Source organism: Numida meleagris, chromosome 2 (genome assembly GCF_002078875.1).
Source record: "Numida meleagris isolate 19003 breed g44 Domestic line chromosome 2, NumMel1.0, whole genome shotgun sequence".
NCBI lineage: Eukaryota > Metazoa > Chordata > Aves > Galliformes > Numididae > Numida > Numida meleagris.
In genome coordinates this window covers 115969322-115990855 of record NC_034410.1, presented here as the reverse complement: position 1 = coordinate 115990855, position 21534 = coordinate 115969322, and the positions used below count along the sequence as shown (strand labels likewise).

The window sequence follows — 21534 nt, the reverse complement described above, 5'->3', positions numbered from 1 at the left end:
CTACTGGACTTGTGGTGAAGTCTTGGATTTAGTTGTAAAACAAATTTCAATTATGAATTTGGCTATGTTGAGGAGAACTCATATTGCTAGAACCCAAGCTTGCTTGAAAGAGTTAAATTTGTTAACATCCAGAGCTACAACCTTTTGTATGTGAATCATGAATAACAGACCTTATGACGTCGGCAGGACTTTGTAAACAACTTTGATTAGTAGTGGAAGTTGATTTAACTTCCCTTTTCGGCAGATGTAGAGAATCAGCTTTAAAACAGAGTGATAACTCTTGTTTGTCTACATTGAATTTCTATTTATTGATCATAATAATAAATCAAAGAGTGGAGCAGACTGTGGGAGGAGATTTTTAGTTGCTTTAAGAAGGAATCTGTACAGAATAGTGTTAGGGTATGGAGAAAAACAGGGAAATGAAGGTGAGAGAGAAATAGAAGTAAAAAATTATGCTGTAAAACAGCGAACTGATGATTCCTGGCAGCCAGAAGTTTTGCTGCTGAATACAGACTGCAGACTACCCTTGCTTCTATATAAGCTGCCTGCTGACAGCAATGAGTGTTATGGTTGAATGGCAGCAAATAAAAATCTCCTGTATTATATTCTGTGCCCAGTAAGGGCAGAGATTGACAAGTTGCTGTGTTTTCCAAAGACTTATTCTTTTTAAAGATGATCACTCAATAATCAACAATTATTAAATGTTAATTGTTACTACATTAATCTTCTCTATATTTGTTTCTTGTTTTTAGATACTGCTTTAAAAATATTAATGCCGTTGTTAGAAACTGTTAGAAGCTGTGGAGCATCAGTGATATAATTCTGTGCTTTTGTTTTTTTTTGGGGGGGTAACAGATGGAACATATTAAAAATCTTGTGGTGGATGAAGATAACGAAGGATGCACTCCACTGCATTATGCATGCAGACAAGGTGTGGCCCTTTCTGTAAATAATTTACTCAGCCTCAATGTTTCCATTTATTCCAAGAGCAGAGACAAGAAGTCACCATTACACTTTGCTGCCAGGTTAGTATAGTTTAGGCAATGGAATCAATGCCATTTACCGTCAGTGTTTCTTTGACATTAATTTCTGTGTTTATCTTTCAAAGCTATGGCCGCATCAATACATGTCAGCGACTTATAAGAGATATGAAGGACACAAGACTTTTGAATGAAGGTGATAAGAAGGGAATGACTCCCCTTCATTTGGCAGCCCAGAACGGTCATGAGAAGGTAGTTCAGTTTCTTCTGAAAAGAGGGGCCCTTTTTCTCTGGTACGTGGTTCAGGCTTCCATTCATTAAGGTAAAAAAGAACTATCACCTTACATTTTTTGTCCATCAGCTAGGAAGCTGATGCAATACAAATATAAATACAGTATATTAAGATAAATATTTTATGCACATAATAAATAATACTTACAAATATAAATATAGAAATGTAAAAATACAATTATATACAATTAGTTGTAAAACTAAGATGTTTGTACCTCCCCCTGCCTTACACATACAATCATGGCTTACTGTTAGCCAGAACTTCTAGTGCTGAAAAAACTGAGGTTTCTGTAAATCCAGCTGAGGGAAGAATAATGGAATTTTTAATGGAAGAAAGTTGTTTTGGAAATAATCATGTCAGCTTCACTTTTGTTTCCTTCATGTTCACTTAGAGGTTAGTGTAAGAGTTCTCAGGACTGGTGGTTCACAGGCAATTTGCCTTATGCTCTAAGTACCAATTTCAGGTCAAAGATTGTCAGGTCATTGGCAGCTCTCCATCCTGATGGGATTTCCAGTTTCCAAGCGCAAATCTGCAAAGCCAGGATCCAAAGATACCAGAAGTTTAGAGTCCTGTTACCAGGATACATTTTAGAGTTATAATTCTCATTTCCTCTTCTTCCAAATCCATATCAGTCTGCACTGGATTTGCACCTTGGAGCTAGGGCTGTATGGGTTCTGAAAATGGCAAACAGGCCTGTCATACAGTATTTATGACTCTGGAGTTTCTACTAAGTGGGCTGCCATCAGACCTTTCATTTCCAGTGTCCTTAGCTGGACTAGTCCACCTAGCTAGAATAGGGATGATTATTGTATGTGTTTGTGTACACAATTTCGTATGTATATATTTAGGCTTGATTTAGACTTAAAACTGACATATTTTGTTGAGATGAGCTGGTAAGTTCTATGTGATAAAAGGCTTAATGAATTTTGTTATACTAAGATGAAGTGATACTAATTGGAATAGATCTGTGTACTTACAATATTTTGTATATTCACTGCCTTTAAAAGGAAGATTCCATAATACGGCCATGATCTATGTCACATGTGTTGCCAGTCATTAGTAGCAGAATGTTGTGTTTGAGTCATTTTCTAAGAAAAAAATATTAAAAAAAGGAAAAGAAAATGGGCACGATGCCTGCATGTATATAAAAAGAGAGAAGAGAGAGTCAGATCTGCATACTTTTATTGACTTGAATGTTTTACAGCAAATTGATGCATTGATAATCATGAAGTAGTTGACAGAAGGCATGGAAATCTATACAGGAGTCAAAGGAAAAGGCAATTGCATTTATTTGAAATGTATGAGGGATTTTGCATTTATAATGACTATTTTTATATCTTCTATATGTCAGTGACTATAAAGGCTGGACAGCCCTGCATCATGCTGCCTTCGGAGGATACACTCGCACAATGCAGATAATATTGGATACTAATGTGAAGTGTACTGACAGGGTGGATGAAGAAGGGGTATGTGTTCACATAACGTTGTTTGTCGTCTCCTGTTACTTCTAAAGTATATGTTGGAGGTATACAATTAGTAGATTGTATTACACTATTACGTATATTCTGTATAAAGTCAGTACATATTCCCTCACTGTTTATCACGTAGAGTAGCATACTATTAGTGAAATTATTATCCAGTTCTTATATGTGAGAAACAACAAAAATATGAATAGACTAACAGAATACATAAAATACCAAATATGTTGGACTTGTCCCTCTTGCTTCCTTTACAGTGCAAGTTTTTTCATTATGTAGTGAAAGCATTGGTAATTAAGTTTAAAGAACTCGTACAGATAAAAAGAAATCAAGCATCAAATCAAACTCATTAGCATACTGTTTGAAATCTACCTGTTCTGCACAGTCATCTTGAACAGATACCATCATTTTTACGTATCTGTGAGTCACTGTTTGTTAGCTACAAAACTTAAAGATGTCACTGAATTGGCCTTCCTTACCTACAGCTGAGTTTCCTCTTTTAATGTGATGCTGTTGTGACTGTAAACCTAGAATAAAGAACTTGTCTGTATAAGAATCCCTATGATAATATCCTACTGTTTAATTTTGCCATTAAAAGTATTCAGGACTTGTAAATGAGAGTATCATTTGGCTTTTCAATTTGGGAAAAGGACTGAAACGTACAATTTTTAAAATGAGCCTCACTGTTGCACTGCTGTCCTACTTTTCTGCACAGAATACAGCTTTGCACCTAGCTGCAAAAGAAGGACATGCAAAAGCAGTAAGGTTACTCCTCGACTACGGTGCAAAAATTCTGTTGAACAAAGCAGTAGCTTCTTTTTTCCATGAAGCAATACACAACAGGAGGAAGGATGTAGTGTCAGCTGTTATATTGCACAAAAGGTAAGATACACGGAAAATGCTTTTTGGATTTGTTTTTCCTTTTTTTATTGTTTTTTTGTTTTGTTTTAAGTGAGATTAAGTTCTGAAAACCTGCTGTTTAATAAGATCTTATTTTGAAATTTCAGAGAGTGCCTTATGGTCTAGTGAGAATAAATAAAAAAAAAGGCATAACTGTAATAAACATCAGTTATGTGGCATGTTCTTTTTCATATTAGATTGGGTATTCAGATTCTGGGGAGGAAAAACAATCAAACAAAAAAGCATACATAGAGACCATGTGAATTAAGTCATCCTTCCTATGTCTTTCCGCTTCATATGTGTATAATTTTGGCCTTTCACATAATGTTTCAATACCTACAGACTTTTTAAATCAAAACCTAAACTCAATACCATTCAAGAGAATTAATTCAAAATTGTTGCTTCAGATGTGTTACAAATATTTTAAAATATGGCAGTTCAACTCCAGTTTAGAATATTTTATATTAGAGTATTACCAAGCTCCGTTTCAAGAACAAAAACATTTCACTATTGACTGACGAGCACATCTTTTGGTAAGAGCTGAAGAAACACTGCCAGTATTTTACAATATTTATTAGTATTCATCTCATCTTGCAACCCAAGATTCCAGCTTTAGATGAAGTTCCCTGTGGAGTACAAAGAAGGACACCTATTCTTGAGAGGTTCTTAGCATAGTTGACACATTTTTGCTTAATTGATAACAGAATTAAATATGAATCATTCTCAAAGAGGCATCCAGAATGTTACTCAATTACAGCTGATTTTCCACTTGATGGTATATAAACTTATTACGTATTGTGATTTGCAAGACAATATCTGAAATAAAACTCAAATAATCCCAAACAAGTTCAATTTAAAAAAGAAGCAACTAATTCCTCTTCAATTATTTATACTTATTTTTGCAGATGGGAAGAAGCTGTTCTGACATTCTCTCACTATTCCAGTGCCAATAAATGTCCTTTGCTGGAAATGATTGAGTATCTTCCTGATTCATTTAAAGTAAGTTTACTGCTCATTTTAAAGATACAGCTGCACAAAAAAACTCAATTACATTCCATCATTCGCCATTGTTTTTCTAATGCTGTCCTCAATAGCATGGATTATTATAGAATAAAAACAACATAAATTCATAAGTTGAAATAGTTGTGTTTTAGTAATAGTTTCAGGACTGTGGTCTCTTGAATTTCTTTAGAAATAGAGAAAGATTTTGGCTTACTGAGGTCAATGGAGTGATAAAAGCAGCCTCCCTATATGCTATATATAGTGTATATATTTAAAAGGATTATAAAAGTGATGAAAGTTAGAGGAGAATTGGATTCAAAACCACTTGAGGAAATTTCACCTTCTGAGTTAACTCTTAAGCTAGAAAAAAATTTTTTTTAAGTAAAATTGTTTGATACGTATATATGCAAAAAACACTTCAGTTCTTCTTTATGAATATTATCTATATCACCTTTGTTCACTTTTCTGTTCATCTTCAAAGCTGGTTTTGGACAACTGCATAATTGAGTCTTCAGAGGAAAAGACAAGTCGAGACTTTTATGTAAGTGGATAAAAAATGTACAAAGACAGTACATCTTATATTCTAGGAATGGAATATGTCACAATGTTCCTGGCAATGTATTAGCAACAGATCGTTATCTGGATAATCATTAAGTTAAAAAACCATTAACCTGACTTTTAGCTACTAATACTGGATTTAAATTTAATACCTCTTCAGTATTTTCTGTAGCTGCACAAGCATCCTGGTATAAATTGAAATTGCTTTAACTTGATTCATGAATAATTCAATAATTCCTCACCAATAACTGTGCATTTAAAATATAATCACAAAAAAAATCTCAGTTCTTGGAAGACCTTACAGTCACTTCATCAGATTCTAGCAATCTTCAATCATTTGTCTGTGTTATTCTCTGCAAAGCCGGTAATTTAATTCTCTTTACTGTTTGACTCTGAAAGAAGTACGTGTTTATACTTGAAAGCTTGAGAAGCTTTTGGGAAGCACTACATATATTTTAATGTTTGTAAACTTGGTATGGTGTGTTATTGAAATGGCATGTCTGTAGATAAATATCAGAACTTACCAGAAAAGAAAAGTGACTGATCTTTGGGCTGCAAATGGCTATGAAGTCCAGTTTCTGTAATCATCATGCTTACGCATTTTAGCAAGTACAACAAGAAACCTGAGCAATCTATCAGCTTTAACCTTGCTATGTAAATCGTTGCAATCAAGCTGGGTGTCAGAGGTAGGCTGTGGATGTGTCAAAATAACAGTGACAGACAATAATGCATATGAAATGCATGCCTGCCATAAGAAATACAATTGTTATAAATAATTCAGAGTTCAGTGTGTTTCTTTTCATTTTGTAAATTCGTTTCTAAAATCATAAACAGAAGATGAATGGAAGCATCAATGTTCTACAGTTATGTTACCTTTAAAACCACAATGAAAATCTTCTTAAGAATTACTACATTGGATTGTGTGTACATAATTAGCAGAAAACTTGCAAATTTTCTGTTACTATACATTTTATTTATATTGTGTTATCAATGCCATATAACTCTTAAATACAGGCTTTTCTTTGAAGTCATCATTATAGCAAATTCTAGTTATACGAATGACATTTTTAATTATAGTATTTTTAGAAGAAATATGTATTTTTCTATTACAATATAAAATATTTAATGTAATTATTTTACAACCATATATTGTATTTCAATATCATGTTCACAGGCAGACTGACCAACAATTAGTAAACATCAATGTTACAAACACTTTTATATGATACACCTTTTCTTTCTCTAAAGGATAAGCTTTTTAAAATTCAGCATATTATCTCATTCTTATTATTCAGATTGAATACAACTTCAGATATCTTCAGTGTCCCCTGACCCTTAACAAAAAATTAAAGGAAGGTGAAGATATTTTCTATGAACCACTCGCCATTTTAAATGTAAGTATTTTATTTTACTCTGACATAATTCTATGCTGCCTTGTTTGAGATAAAATTAAGGGGGTGTTATATCTTATCATAACATCTCTTCTCCAAAGTATCTTGGAATGAAGTATGGGCTGAAGTTCATATAGTCTATATAATATATAGCAATTCTTTCAGGATTCGTTTATTTAAATAACTATGAATGTTTCAAGACAATGTGTTGAAACAGGCAGGTAGTAAGTACATGAGATAAAAGCATGCTCAGGTCCTCGTAGTGACCATGAGCAGGAATAAAAGGCACTGGAAAAGCTGACAAGGTTGACTATTTCCATGTGTTGATTGTGAAAAATTTCTGTGCCTAAAACAAATTTTACTGTTCTCACACACTGCCAGTTTATTTCCACTTTTTTTTTTTCCTCCAGAAAACATTACAGAGTGATCTTACTGGCTTAATTTGATTGCTTTTTTGGGCTCACTGTTGGAATTTAAATTTGGTGTACTTTTTAATAATAAAGAAATTACTTTCTAGTTAAATGAAGCTAGAAAATCATGGTCATTCTACATCTACAGTTACCAAAATGTTTACTAGTGAAAACTTACGTAATTAATCAGTCTTCCAAGTTTGTTTGTCTCTGTAGCATTGGTTTTTAAAGCTTGAAATAGACTAAAAGAGCTGCAGGAAAGAAAGTGGAGACCTCGGTAGGCAGTGAAGACGGAATCATAATAGCTTTGAGTATACAAAAGAACTTTGCAATATCTTACACAGACATATTTTTCATTACAGTAATATTCAAGTTAAAAGGTTGTCTAGCCTCTTTTGTAAGCATGTTACTTTGCTAGAAGAGGCAAATTTGATCCTTGTACTTTCCTGTTTTGTAGGCCATGGTGCGCCACAATCGCATGGAGCTCCTTAGTCATCCTGTGTGCAAAGAATATTTGCTAATGAAGTGGTAGGTGCATTTTAATGTATATAAAAATATATTACACATCAGCATAAAGATTACTGTACATGAAAGTTGTTTAGTAAAATACTCATACTACTATGGCATTAATGAAACCAGTCTTTTGTGTACAACACTCATAAATGTATCTAGAATATGCTAATGTTTACATAAAAATGTGGCTTAGAATTTAGTAGTGATTCTTCGAGGTATACAGAAGAAGAAGCCACTGTCTTTGCTTCCACTATTCTTGTAAAAATATTTAACAGTATTGAGTTAATAATAAAAGGAACAGTATTTCAGAATGACTGCTACACTTCTCATGAAGCTCAGTGAACATACTGATCACAAAATAATGTTTGAAAAAATACTTATAATGAAAAAATTATTGGCTGTTAAGTTTAAATGTATGCTTCTCTAAATTTATCAAGTGTTGTAACACGGAGCTTTTTTTACTTTCAAGGATGGCCTACGGTTTTCGAGCGCATCTAATGAATTTAGGCATATATTCACTTGGTCTGATACCGTTGACTCTTCTGGTCACCCACATACAGCCAGGAAGACCTTTGAATGGAACAGAATTCTATGAAGCAAGACCATTAGAGTATGAGGTGCTGAGTTTTGTCACTACTTACAATACATTTAGGATTGCTATAGCGAGAAGTTACGGTTATTTTGAATTGCTTATTATTTAGCAACTCTGAATAGAATTGTTTCTTTTTATCTATTCAGAAATGACTTCTGATGATAAATTTCATTTATGATTTCTTATTTTCAATGTGTTTTCTGAAAACTTAGTGTCTGGTAAATGACTATTTCAGTTTCATCCGTGAAGTGAATGTTCCTTTAACACTGAAGGAAAAAGATTAACATGTATGTATCTATAAAGAGATTGCTAACAGTGGATTTTTCAGCTCTTCATATATTTTTAATTTTGAGACAAAATAATCAGATGTTGCTTATTTTACGTTTGACGTAGAAATAGTTGTCAACTATAAAGTCTTTTTGCATATTCAAATACAGCTTTATTTGCCTGTATTCTGTATTTCCCTTCTGAGGAGATCTCCTTGTATCCTTCCAGTACTTAAAGGGAGCTTTTAAACAGGAGGGAAACATGACTTTTTACAAGATTATAATAATGATAGGACAAGGGTAAATGGTTTTAAACATTAAAAGGGGAGATTTAGATGAGGTATTAGGAGGAATTCTTTACTCAGAGGGCAATGAGGCACTGGCTCAGGCTGCCCAGAGAAGCTGTGGAAGCCCCATCCCTGGAGATGCTCAAGGCCAGGCTGGATGGGGCCCTGGGCAGCCTGGTCTAGTTTGTGGCAACCCTGCACGCAGCAAGGAGGGGGCTGGGGACTAGATGGTCTTTAAGGTGACTTTCAACTTAGACCATTGTATGACTCTTAACTCAGGTTAAAGATGTACACCATAATGGGACAGATATGTGTTGTAGAATACTCTTGTGTGGGGAATTAGCTTTACAATTTATTTATTAAAGATGAAATTCACTGTTGTTTTCTATGCCAATATAAGGAATCTCACAATAAAGTTCTTTGCCTATACTAGTTGTAAATAGAGATATCAAAGGGAACAACCACATAAGGATGTCAGGACTTCAGTTGCCATTCCTTATCCTACAGTGTGATAGTTAAGTTACAGACTGCAGAATTTATGTTCGTGGAGAGGCAAAACATAGTGAAAATGTTGCCTAAATATGGAAATCCAGTTAGCAAGCTCAGATAGTAATAAGGAGGCTGAAGGACAACTGTTTAGCATGGGAATGCTCAAACTTTTGTATTTGGCTTGAATTACTTACACACAAAATACTTGACATGAATTTCATGATAAACATTGGTAAAACAGAATTTTAGTCTGTTAGATTGCTTCAAATAAACTTAATACTATCTTAATGTGGTAATGTAATATATATGTAGCAGGTAGAGCTAAAATAATTTCTGATGTGCTTTGTGCTCTGTTTTTTTATTTCAGGATTCATACTTCACAAGAGTGTGTATGTGTTTAGTTTTAATTATGAGTTTACTGGGAATTTGCAAAGAAATATTTCAGCTCATTCAGCAGGTAAATATATAAGGAAATAAATTCATAACAATCACAGCACACATGGCACTTCATATGATATTAAAATACATCTGACTTTTCTCCAATTACAAGGGAAATGTAATTTATTCCTATGTATAGGATTGAAAGTAGGAAGAACATTTAAATAGTGTTATTTAATTCAGTCACTTAATGATGAATGACTTGTAAATATGTATCTGTCTCTCTTAAATCCTAGAAATTGAAATATTTGTTGGATTACTCCAATCTACTGGACTGGACAATTTATAGTACAAGCATAATTTTTGTGTCTTCTTTATTTATTAATACACCAGCTCATTTGCAGTGGGAATGTGGAGCAATTGCTGTGTACTTGTCTTGGATGAACTTCTTGCTTTACCTTCAGCGGTAACAATTATTTACATGCTCTGTGATAAATACTTTCAATATTTCCAGATATTTTACATACCCTAGAGTGTAACTAATTAAGTGAGATAGTCCTATTACTTATTTATTTAAGCTGTGCAAATTTCCAGAGTAGGGTCTAATGAAGTGTGTGTGTGTGTGTGTGTGTGTATATATTTATTTATTTATTTATTTATTTTTACCTAATGAGCTGTAAAGTAATTTTTGGTGTTTTTCATGTAAAGAATCACATAAGAAATGACAAAATTTATTTGGATGTTAAGTAATTTGTATTTTTTTTAATATTTCATTATATTGTCTAGAATTTCACTTATAAAAAAGGCAAACAAAAATAATTTACTTCCCCCTATAAATACTGCTACAAAAAAGGATGTGAATTACAGGAGGCAAAAAGCAAACAGACTATTGTTATATAACTTGAGTGAAGATAATTTCTCTTAGCAGTTTATAGATTAACTGGGCACACCCCAGTTGTCTACATGATAATGCTCTATAAAAGAATTGTAATAGATGAAATACTTTTTTGAACAGACATTGACTCTGTTTATTTGTTGATTAATTTCAAGAGCATTTTACTGTAGTTGAAAGGTTTGTCAGCAAAGCAATGCCATAAAGATATTGTCTCCTTATGACATTGCCTCTGTTGACAAACGTACATGTGTCTGCGCTTAGATGACTAATGAATGGGCTTGTCCTCTGTCCTTTGCTGTTATCTGTGGGCAAAATGGATATTGAACCTAAGCAGTAAAAATCGAATTCCTTGAGTGCTCAACCTTCTTTCATATGATAAATTAAATGTTACCCTTCCCTGAATATTGTTCATTTGTTTGTAGACAGTAGAACTTTATAGTTACTGTACACACCATTTTTCTGAATCAGCTATATTAGCTTAGCTATATTGACTTCAATAGAAATGTACTGAATAAAAACAAATTTATTTATATTAAGATTAGGTTTGCTTTACTTCCAGCTTATCTTTTTAGAGGTGCACGTAGTATTTCAGGGGGGAAACCTTGTGAAGTGATTTTCTCACTTGTGCTACTCTTTTAGCATAAAACAGCCATCTGGTCCCTGAATCTAGCAGAAGACATAAATTCCCAAGTTCAAGTTTTGGGGAAAAAGTAGCTCTATCTGCTTTGTGACAATGCATGTTCTGAGAGTTGGTTGATGTGTAAGCCAGGAATGGGATGAGCTTTCCAGAGGACAAACTGTTGGAAACAGAATGACTTAAAACTGTGCTCTAACTTGAGTGTTTAATTTTTCATATCTTTTCGGTTCACTTATTGCCTAGATTTGAAAATTATGGCATTTATGTTGTGATGTTCTGGGAAATTCTGAGGACTTTGATTCGGATTGCTGTCGTTTTCTTTTTCCTGATACTGGCCTTTGGACTGAGTTTCTTTGTCCTTTTGGGTTCACAGGTTAGTTGAGTGACATCATTTTTTTAAAATCATTTTTAGATGTTACTTTTGAATAAAGAATCTCAAAATGATTTACAAATTTCATAGTTCTGTGAGTTTTTTCTTGATTTCTCTATTTCTTCTTTTTCAGCAAACGTACAGCACACCACTGCTTTCTGTAATGAAGACATTTGCAATGATGCTGGGAGACATAAATTATCATGATGCATTCCTTGATCCATTACTGAGCAGTGAATTGCCATATCCGTTCCTGAGTTACACAGTTCTGATTATATTTACTTTGCTTATTCCAATCCTTCTTATGAACTTGCTAGTAAGTAAACTGCTTCTTAATATACAGAAATGGTTAAGCATGTGTGTGTATATGTATATACTTACATATACTTGAGCACAGTTTTGACATATAGAATTACTTTAGTACTGATTTGTAACATTCATTCATAAAGTAACTAATAAATAATTTAAGTGACATATTATAAAGTTGCCTTTCCCTTAATTGTTGCAGGGTTATCTTGTGTATCTTCAGATACATATATATACATAAGATCATATATATATATATGATATAAGATGTAATAAGATATAAGATATATCTTTGGAGATATACATCTAAGTAACTGCGATGAAATTTGCTGAGCTGCTAGAAGGTCTTCCCTACTTCTTATGTTTGACTCTAGAACAGGCAGGAGCATGGCCTTCTCTTTCAGTAAGGAGTTAAAAAATGCTTCTGTTTATATGAAGAGTGCATAAATATCAGAAGAAACTGTTTTTCTGCTTTGCTGAGGCATAGTCCCTCTGGTCTCTGCTAAGCTCTGACTTTACGCTGACATTAGAGAAATGTAAGAGCTAGGGATTAGTGCTCTGGACTAACACTCCCTGATTTTGTTCTAACTTCATGTTGGAGAGTGACCCATGCAACCCGTCTCTCTTTTTTTCAGCAGGAAGAAAACACATATTTAGATTGGAGCTGCAGTTATTATTATGTTGTCTCTACTGAGACAGTTGGGGAAGAATGATTTTAGTAAGTGCTTTGGTAAATACCTGGCCCATAGACTAGAAATTGCCTTAATTGTTTAATCCCTTATTGTATTTTACCATCATAAACTAACAGTAAAAATGATCTTAAAAAAAAAAAAAGAGCCAAATCTCCAATCTTCATTGCACGCAGAACACAAGTGAAGTGAAAAAGCTTACTATGTTTCTTGATACATATTTTTCAAATATGCATATTTTTCAAATATTCTTAATACAAAAGAGTTATGTTTCCAGATTCAAGTGAAACAAGTGGAACTTCAGAGTCATTTTGGATTTAAATGTAACAATTACAATTGAAAGCACAGATCAGATTACAAAAAAAAAAACAAAAAACACACACAATAAAATATTTATTGGATCTTTGATCCTGTGTTGTATTTTTAGATTGGTTTGGCTGTTGGGGACATAGCTGAAGTGCAAAAATATGCTGCTCTCAAAAGGATTGCAATGCAGGTAAGTAGCATACCATGGAAACAAAACCGTAGGAATTAGCACTGATAGAAAACTGTCCAGATAATTAGCTAATTTATCATGAACATCACTAACATCTTAGCATGTCTGTAAAGTGAATTTCAATATGGGCATCCTATCCTAACTCTTATTTTCAGTTGTGTATGTTTGTGTACTGATACTCTGCAATGCCAGGTATTACTAAGGAATTTAGAGTCATATTTATAAATGTATTTAGACACCTTAATGTATATATATACATAAATACTTAGTAGAATTTGCATTGAAACCAGAAGAATTTAGTAACCTATATAAGGCCTGTGCATAAAGGGGGGCACAGGCAGAATACCCACAGACAAGAACAGCTCAGGAATAATTTCTAGTAGTAGGTGCATAACTTAGAAGTGTATTCTGTAATGGATTGATTCAATTGAATCAATCCACAGTTGAAGAATGCTCTTTTAGTGTAACATTTCTTCCCAAGAGTTTTTTGCTACTACTATAAATGTTGATGTAGAAGTGTAGGAGCAGTTCTTAAAACAGTTTATTTTTCACCTGTTGAGGTATTTTGTTGCCAAGAGGGAAAGTGGTGTCTTGCACTTTCAAATCTCTATTAAGTATGTGACATTTTGTGTGTTTGAGTACTGCAATAGGCTTATACTGGATATCCCTTTTTTTTTTTTTTAATAAATATGTATGTTCAGTATTTCTGTAGCAATGAGAGGATAAATTGGAAAGTTAGCATCTCCTGGGAAGGCACTCACATAACATACTTGCACTGCTCACAGGAGTATTTTTCTTATAGTCATTCCTTTGGCCTCTTAATCTGTACTTGCTCTATCATAACCTAGGAAAAGGATATAGCACAGTTAAAGGGAAAGATCATTCTCATTATTATTTAGTCTCAAAATCTTTGGCTATGAAAAGCATTCGGGCTTTGAACTTTTCTGCTCCGTAATTCTATACCGCAACCCACAGAGTAATGAAATGTTTCAGTCATTACACAAGAATTAACTTAGATTTAAAACTATTTTAGTTTTAAGAGTGCGTAGGTGTGTGGGATAATTAATTCTACTGAAAACTATATACTGCTATGACTACATGGTATCTAGTGTCTGGACTGCACAGATCAAATATTATAGCGTGGAGTGCTGTGTACATGTCCTCTGAGACCTGATGTCTAGTGATTTGAATATACTGACACAATGGTTATTTTCACATTATAATGCATCTCTCTCTCAAGACAATGTATCTTATTCTAAATGCAAAATAATGTTTAGGTCAATCTTCACACAAACTTAGAGAAGAAGCTGCCATTTTGGTTCCTAAGTCGAGTGGACCAGGAATCAATCACAGTCTATCCTAACAGACCAAGATACTGTGGATTTATGGTAAGGTGGTGAATATTTGACGGTAGATTTCGTACTAAAATGTGGTACGTACACAGATTGCTAGCAATACTGCATCAGTAAGACTCTACCATTAACTGATGTCAGTGATAGCATGACTGTCTTATCTTAAAATGACAAATCAGTTTGAGTGCAGCCTAATTTATTCAAATATAATTAGTGCTTTGAATTCTCAGGGGTAGGTGACATTATTAGACAAGAGAAGTTACAGAAGTTATTCAGACTGAAAATTTAATTACTCTCTTTTGACATTTCTTTTTCTATTGGTCTACTTTTAATTTCATCTGCTGTTGGTAGACTGAGTTTTATGATTAAGCATATTTGGCAACAGAAATGTTTCATATTCTAAAATTAACTTTGTATCTGGCACTACTTTTAACATGAAGAATGTCATGAAGCTGTTACCATTCACCCATTTGGGATTATTAATCTCTTTTTAGACTGCAATACTTGATTTCATTTTGATGCCATGTTTTATTTAGAGTGTGTTCCAGTATTGCTTTGGGTGTGAGGACTCTACCACAGATGCACAGAGCACTGATACAACATTAGAGTTGGAAGTTCTGAAGCAGAAATACAGGTATACATTGTTTTATTACTGTAACAGTAAGTGGAGCCCTTTATTACAAAGGTATTACTGTTTTAAAAGAGTGTTCTAAAGCTCAACACTTAACCCGCAAAGTAAAATTTAATGTATAAACTCCTCTACTATGGTAACTTACTTTATATTCTGTAATATATTTACTTTCAGAAGACTTCTGTGTTAAAGAAATATGCTTATCTCATGGCAGAGAAAGAAGACAAGCTTGTTTTCTCATTGCAGTGAACTACATTAATAATGAAAGTGCCTTTTCCTTTCCAAATTAGGGGTTTATGTGTGGAGGTTTTCCAGAGTGAGTTTTTAAACTCACAATTAATGTAATTCCAGTTGGTATGCAGATACACACAATCCGTAACTGACTTTGCAGTGCTCAGATGGTAAATCTGCTTCAGATTGTTTCCCCCAAAAATGGATTCTTCTCCAAATAAATCATCTGTTTCCCAGAGGCTAGGAAGAAATCTTCTGTACTCTACTTTTCTTACTCGTCTTACCAATATACCCATAGGAACACTTTCAGAAAAGCCTTCTGTGGATGTACAGCTAGGAAAATCTATTCTCTGCCCTACCCCTTCATATCACTAGCCCACCAAAAAAAAAAAAAAAACCAAAAAAAAAACACCCTAACATTTTCTAAAATTAGACGTTTTTGAATGGAATAACTTGTGGCTATTTCACTACAGAAAGTTATATTTTCTTCTCTGAAAACTTTGTTTTACTATGTTACCAGTATGTTTTTATTGTCAGAATTCAACAGAGTCTTCAGTTCCTGCTGAAGCTGGAGACAATCAGCACTGAGTGTATACACACTTTTTACTTTTGTTTGTTTCGTTTCAATTAATGCTCATGAATTGCAGCACTGGTTTAGTTCTTATGGTACTTGTTTGGTAACCACATAGAAAGAGCAGTATCTAAGGAAGTCCCAAACTGTTTTTCATAGTGAGCCTTTTCAATCACTGCAATGTTGTAAGTCTAGACATTCTGAAAAGTAGATTTTCAAAAAAGCCTGTTTTGTAACTTCACGAAGACAGTTTCTAGACACATTTACTATTTCTTCCACTTTTTTCTTAATAGATAACAGGTAATGTGTTCTGTATGCCTGCTAACTGATGCTCTTTGTATCAGTTGTGCTTTGGGTAGCAGTTCTTCGGGCATCATTGGAGGCACTGAAGGCCAGGTTGGATGGGGCCCTGGGCAGCCTGATCTAGTGGGTGGCAGTCCTGCCCACAGCTGGGGGTTGGAGCTTGATGGCCTTTAAGGCCCCTTCCAACTTAAGCTATTCTATGATCATAAAGAAATCAGTAAGTTAGTCCCAGTAAATACTGTTAAAGTAATTGTGAAATCCACCAGGTCATAGAATCATAGAATCCTAGAATTGCTCAGGTTGGAAAGATGCCAGTGAATGCTAAACTGCTGTTGCAAATCTGGTCCTTATTCCTTGCCAGATTACCTAAGTAAAAGGTAAGAATGGAAATGTTTAGAATCTTACTTTATTTGAGAGTGAGGTTACTCTTACATTCAATATATAATAAGGCATATCTGTCCATTGAAACCAAATGACAAAGCTTGCTCTATGCATGCTTTTCAAATTCTTTTTTTTTTTTTTTCTTTTAGGCTCAAAGATATGTCAACGCTGTTGGAAAAGCAACATGACCTCATTAAACTGATTATACAAAAAATGGAGATAGTGTCAGAGGCTGAGGATGAAGACAGCAATGATTTATTTCAGCACAAGTTTAGGAAAAGGCAGTTAGAACATAGGAATAGTAAATGGGACACAGTGTTAAAAGCTGTTAAATCAAATGTGCCTAACCCAAGCACGGAAAAGAGCAACAGCTTCTTGTAGACTTCTCTGTGATACCGTGTTATATTAACATTTTGTTTCTCTTTAGGGTCAATTCTCTTAATGCCTGTGCATGATATCAATGTGATACGTTATTTATTCAAGCATGAAAACGAGGCCAGATCCAGAAAAAGATGTAGGTGCTCAAAGCAGTATTTAAGGAGATTTAAGCTGTGTACATCTGAAACTGTGATCCTAAAAGAGGCTGACCAATCAGGAAAGTTCCTAAGTCACCAGATGCCAACCCTGCTGTCCTAAGAGTTCCTGAGGCTTCTGTCTAGGACTGCTCCTGGATTTGGCCCTAATGCTCTTAGTTATATGCTCAATTATGATTTTTTTAGTTACTGTTACAGTTATTTTTTAGAATTTTAGAATTTTTACAAGTTCAAACTGCAATTCATCAGATGTTTTGAGATAGCCAAGGGGCTTTATGTAGACTACAGCAAGAGTAAAAGACCAACCTGACTGATCCTTGGGAAGCTTTGCTGAGTAAGGACTGCAGGATCAGACCTGAAAGATAACAAAATAAATAAGATTACAAAAAATGCAATGTAGGATAAGAATCATTTTCTTTTCTGAATAACTACATGGAATTCTCAGAGGGATCATTTGGACTTGCATGCAAATAGCAGTGGCAGAATGACGTGCTAAATACTACTAATTTACCACTTACTGTCCTTATGCTGCTAACGTGATTTTGGCCTTCCTGATAGCATGGAAACTGACATTGTTACTTTAATCGGCACTCTGGTTTTGTTGTTAGTTTGCTGGATATTCAGTGCATTATGTAATATACAGTAATAGACCAAATGTGCAAATAAACATGAATTAAACTGTGTTTAAGCACCTGAGTATATTTGTTTCAAAACAGTGCTAATAAACTAGTTACGTCCGTGTATGGTTGCAGTGTTCTGTGGTCTGCTTTTGAATTCAGACAACTTCTTTAACAGTTTAATATACATTCATTCTTCATGTAAGGAACAGTTATGATTCTAGTTTGTTTTAAAGCAAGGTGGCAACCAGAAATCGATTCATACTGTACAAAACTTGACTGATCCTCAGGAACTACAGGAAGACATGCTGCTGATTAGTAAAACTTGAGCCTTAAAATTTCTGTGGATGTTACTCCATTCGGTAGGAAAAATAATTTCTCATCCAACTGCTTTATCCCAACTTTAAGGCTTTTAATTCTTACCTGGTAAAATAGAGATAGGGGGAGGTTATCACTATTTGTGCCTGTTATGCTGCACTTGCTAAGGTAAACAGCAGCTTGATGTCTAATGGCAGATGATACCTGTTGAGATTCAGGAAACCTTTGGAGTTTTTATTTTTGCTAGCCGGATTCATTGATACCTTTGAAATTTGTAGCATAAATCCACACCAGCTATACTTGGAGATGTTTGCTTTTAAAAGTTCTGCTCTGGTTTTGCCTACCAAAATCTGAATAGGCATTTGGTATGTAAGTGCTACTCGATTAAGATAAATCTTCCCTAACCTTAGGCAGAGATTGAGTACTTGGCTGCTGCTTTCAGACAGTAAGATGGGGCACAGACATAGTCATTGCTGTAGGACCACGTCCAAAATTGTACTCTTGTGTACCGCACAGGTCCCATCCTTTAGTCCTCCTCTTGACCAGTTTCTGATTGCTGAGACCTGGCATGTACCACCCCTCTCACTCATCCACTGGAAAATAATGTGGTGCATAGAGAGTGAAGCACAACAGCATCTACTGCACAGCTAGGGAGTGAGAGCATGTGCTGCAAAGCATCTGTCCTACAGGCTGCTCAAGGAGCAGCTGTAGGTTATGCTTCAGGACTGAAACAGGGAGAGAACCAGCAAGGAGACCTAGAAGCAAGGAAATAAAACAGAAAGTAACTGTAGTCTTGGCAATTGCATTGTGGCCTCTTGCTTACAGAAATGTATTTGAGATAAAGAACAAGTAGATCTTCTGAGCTACACTGCATCTGCAGCTCCTTCTGCCAGCTGCAACTGGAATGTCCAGGTCCTCAGGATAAAGCCAAACTTGAAAAGTATTAGATATTTAACTCTCGAAGCCAGAAAAGTTACTTCTAATTGCTGACAATCTGTACCGCTAACGCTAGATGGCAGTGAGTGATAAGATTTTTTAATAAGTAAATTGAGCTTAAGTACTTAGTTTTAAGTCAAGTAATCAGCAATGTGGTTACAACAGAAGCAAAGTAGTCATCATTCACAGTTTTGAAGTTTGAGCCTTTCAAGCCTCTAAGCAGAACTCTGATGTGTTTATACACAGCAGCCTCTCAGGGCAGGGTTTTAATCTCTTCTGATCTTTCAGCTTACAATCTGAGAAATGCTTTTCTTTTAAATTTTCTCAGGCTTTGCTTCTTTCATTCATCTAGCAGCTGTTACGGTGGAAATTACGGGTAACCGTATCCATCTTTCCCATGTACACGTCCGAAGCTGACCCTAAGGCTGCATAGTTTGTCTGCATAGAGAACAATTTGATGTTGGGAGTTAAGGAACTTCCAGATCTCTGAGTGGGTTTGTTTTATTTTATTTACTGTGATTTAGCCATAGCAGGCTTGCAGCCTGCTGAATAGATATTGGGATCTATTGATATATTATTTGGGGGATTTCTCCTGGTTTTAGTATGCACTTTCAGGGTGGCATGGCCATCAGAGCAGAGTGGCAGAGGAATAATCATTTCCACTGTGTTGACAGTAGGACTGTGCAAATCCAGGGCAGTGCAAAAGCTTACAGTGGCTGGGATGCATGGAGCACCTGTTAATTCAGCCATCCTTGGGTGCCTGGAGAGCAGGACTCTCTTTGTCCTGCAGAGACACAAAATTAGCCCAAAATTAGCATCAGAGTTTAAAAAAGGTGTTTGCTGCAGATCCACATTTATGGCCTGGCCTTTAAGCTTCATGAAGGAGCAGTTCACAGCAGATACAACAGTGGATAGAAAACAGTTTAACCACCCGTGTGTTAAGTAATATGCAAACCAAAAACAATTTTGGCCAATAGTTTTTATTTGCAGAAGCAAGGTACTTTATAATCAGCTAATATCATAACATTGAGTTAGATAATTTTCTATGGAAATCATCAGACTATGATTATTTGATTGCGATAGACGTGATAGGAATAACTAACCTGCCCACTGTAGAGCTTCAGAAGCTTAGTACGTGTACCGTCACTTGGGAGACAAATCACAGGTGGTCAAAAAGACTTGAGTAGGCTGAGGTGCGGATACAGGGTTATTTCAGCCATCTCTAGAAGCAGGCCTGCTAGATACATCCATACCTGTAACAATTGCATATAGGAATTAACATGAATGAATTCAACTGAAATTGATTCATTGGATGTGAATGTATCTGAAGACAGTGGCCAGTGTTGATGCGCATCTGATCTTCGTCACCCACCTCCATTTAACAAGTATGAATATGCTTGACGCTAACATATCTGCAGCATGTCAACGGTTTACGGGCATTTGGCCCGGTTCCGTGACGAATGGGACGGGGGACCCATGGACCCACGCCCCGGGAAAAGGGAAAAGGAAAAAGGGTAGGGAGATGGCCCTGAGAGCAAAGAACAGCGGCAACAATCTGAGGAGAAACAAACTAATTTACTAAATAAGATATCGGAATGCAAAACAACACACTATAATACAATACAATATAATTACAATTTAAGCTGATAAATCCAATACAGAGAGAGAGAATGTCCCAAAATCAAGGTAGGCCTTACTCTACTACTGACAATAAGACGGCTGGAGAGCGAGGTGCTGCCAGGACGAGAGACGGCGGAAAAAGGGACGAGGTCTCGTGATCTGCAAGTTTTTATCTTTTCCCTTTGGCTGGAAATAGTAACAGAGGAGCAAAGTACCGTGGGGACTGCAGTAGTCCTTCTCTTCTGAGAACCAGATACATTCACTACATGATGTTATGATGTGGAATACCAATAACCGAAAATGATAAAATCATGACACAGCATGTACTCAGATATATGCAATTAATCTTTTACTTCACTGATTTCTTTAAAATTATTTTTCACATTCACCACTTCAGAAGACTAGCAGTCTTTCTTAAAACATCCAAATACCAGCAGGGTTTCTGTGATTTCGCTGTGGCTAGCTGAAGAGGAAGTGAAAGCAGACAAGGTGTAATCAGTGTTGGAATTGTTAATTCACGTGGAAGAGCTGCCTGCTCTTCATGCAGATTGCCGAGGGCTCTGCAGGCACACGTAGGTACCATTTCTCTCTCTTGTGACTGAATATCAAGCGTTTCTGATAGTGAGGGTAAATAGCGCAGTTCATTTCCCTCTGCTCAGCAGCACTGGCAATGTATTCTCCTTGAAGAGAATGACAACATGGGTCAAGCACCATCTGCTTCCACCGAAACCTGGGAAGGGGCAGTCTGGGGGATGGCCTCAAGAGTTCTTGCTGGGAGGGTGGGTTTGTGCTGAAGGTCACCAGCTGGGACAAGAAATCCTTGCCATTAATGTATGATTCGGCAGTCTGAAACAAATGGGCAGTGCCGTGCAATATTAATGGGAGTGCGGTGGCTGCAGAAACCAAAAGTTTAGAGGCCTGGTTTTGTAGTGAATGCATCTGGCCCACACAACACCGCGCCCATGTGAATTAAAATCTATTGGAGCAATGAAATGCCTCCTTACAAGAGAACCTGATAATTCTCTGACAAGAGGATTTAAAATGGATTAGAGGGAGACTGTTTCAGGACAGGAGAACCCAGAAGGTAGGAAATAGCCTCCTTCAAACTGTAC

At 35.5% G+C, this 21534-nt stretch overlaps 1 protein-coding gene across 4 annotated transcripts in view; it reads left to right on the top strand.

Annotated features, from left to right (window-relative positions):
* Positions 1–17666, top strand: part of TRPA1 (transient receptor potential cation channel subfamily A member 1) — a 35337-nt gene extending 17671 nt beyond the window's left edge. For 2 of the 4 annotated variants that reach the window (XM_021388734.1, XM_021388737.1), the window contains exons 11-27: positions 856–1025; positions 1109–1273; positions 2624–2738; positions 3466–3632; positions 4556–4649; positions 5134–5193; positions 6506–6604; positions 7469–7539; positions 7994–8141; positions 9526–9615; positions 9833–10002; positions 11312–11441; positions 11572–11754; positions 12861–12929; positions 14207–14317; positions 14818–14915; positions 16548–17666. In XM_021388734.1, coding sequence (XP_021244409.1) covers positions 856–1025; positions 1109–1273; positions 2624–2738; positions 3466–3632; positions 4556–4649; positions 5134–5193; positions 6506–6604; positions 7469–7539; positions 7994–8141; positions 9526–9615; positions 9833–10002; positions 11312–11441; positions 11572–11754; positions 12861–12929; positions 14207–14317; positions 14818–14915; positions 16548–16779 — 2172 coding nt within the window. In that variant the 3' untranslated portion in view covers positions 16780–17666. Of the gene's footprint in view, positions 1–855; positions 1026–1108; positions 1274–2623; positions 2739–3465; positions 3633–4555; positions 4650–5133; positions 5194–6505; positions 6605–7468; positions 7540–7993; positions 8142–9525; positions 9616–9832; positions 10003–11311; positions 11442–11571; positions 11755–12379; positions 12463–12860; positions 12930–14206; positions 14318–14817; positions 14916–16547 lie in introns of those variants that run through there. The other 2 variants (XM_021388736.1, XM_021388738.1) reach the window with 2 other exon arrangements.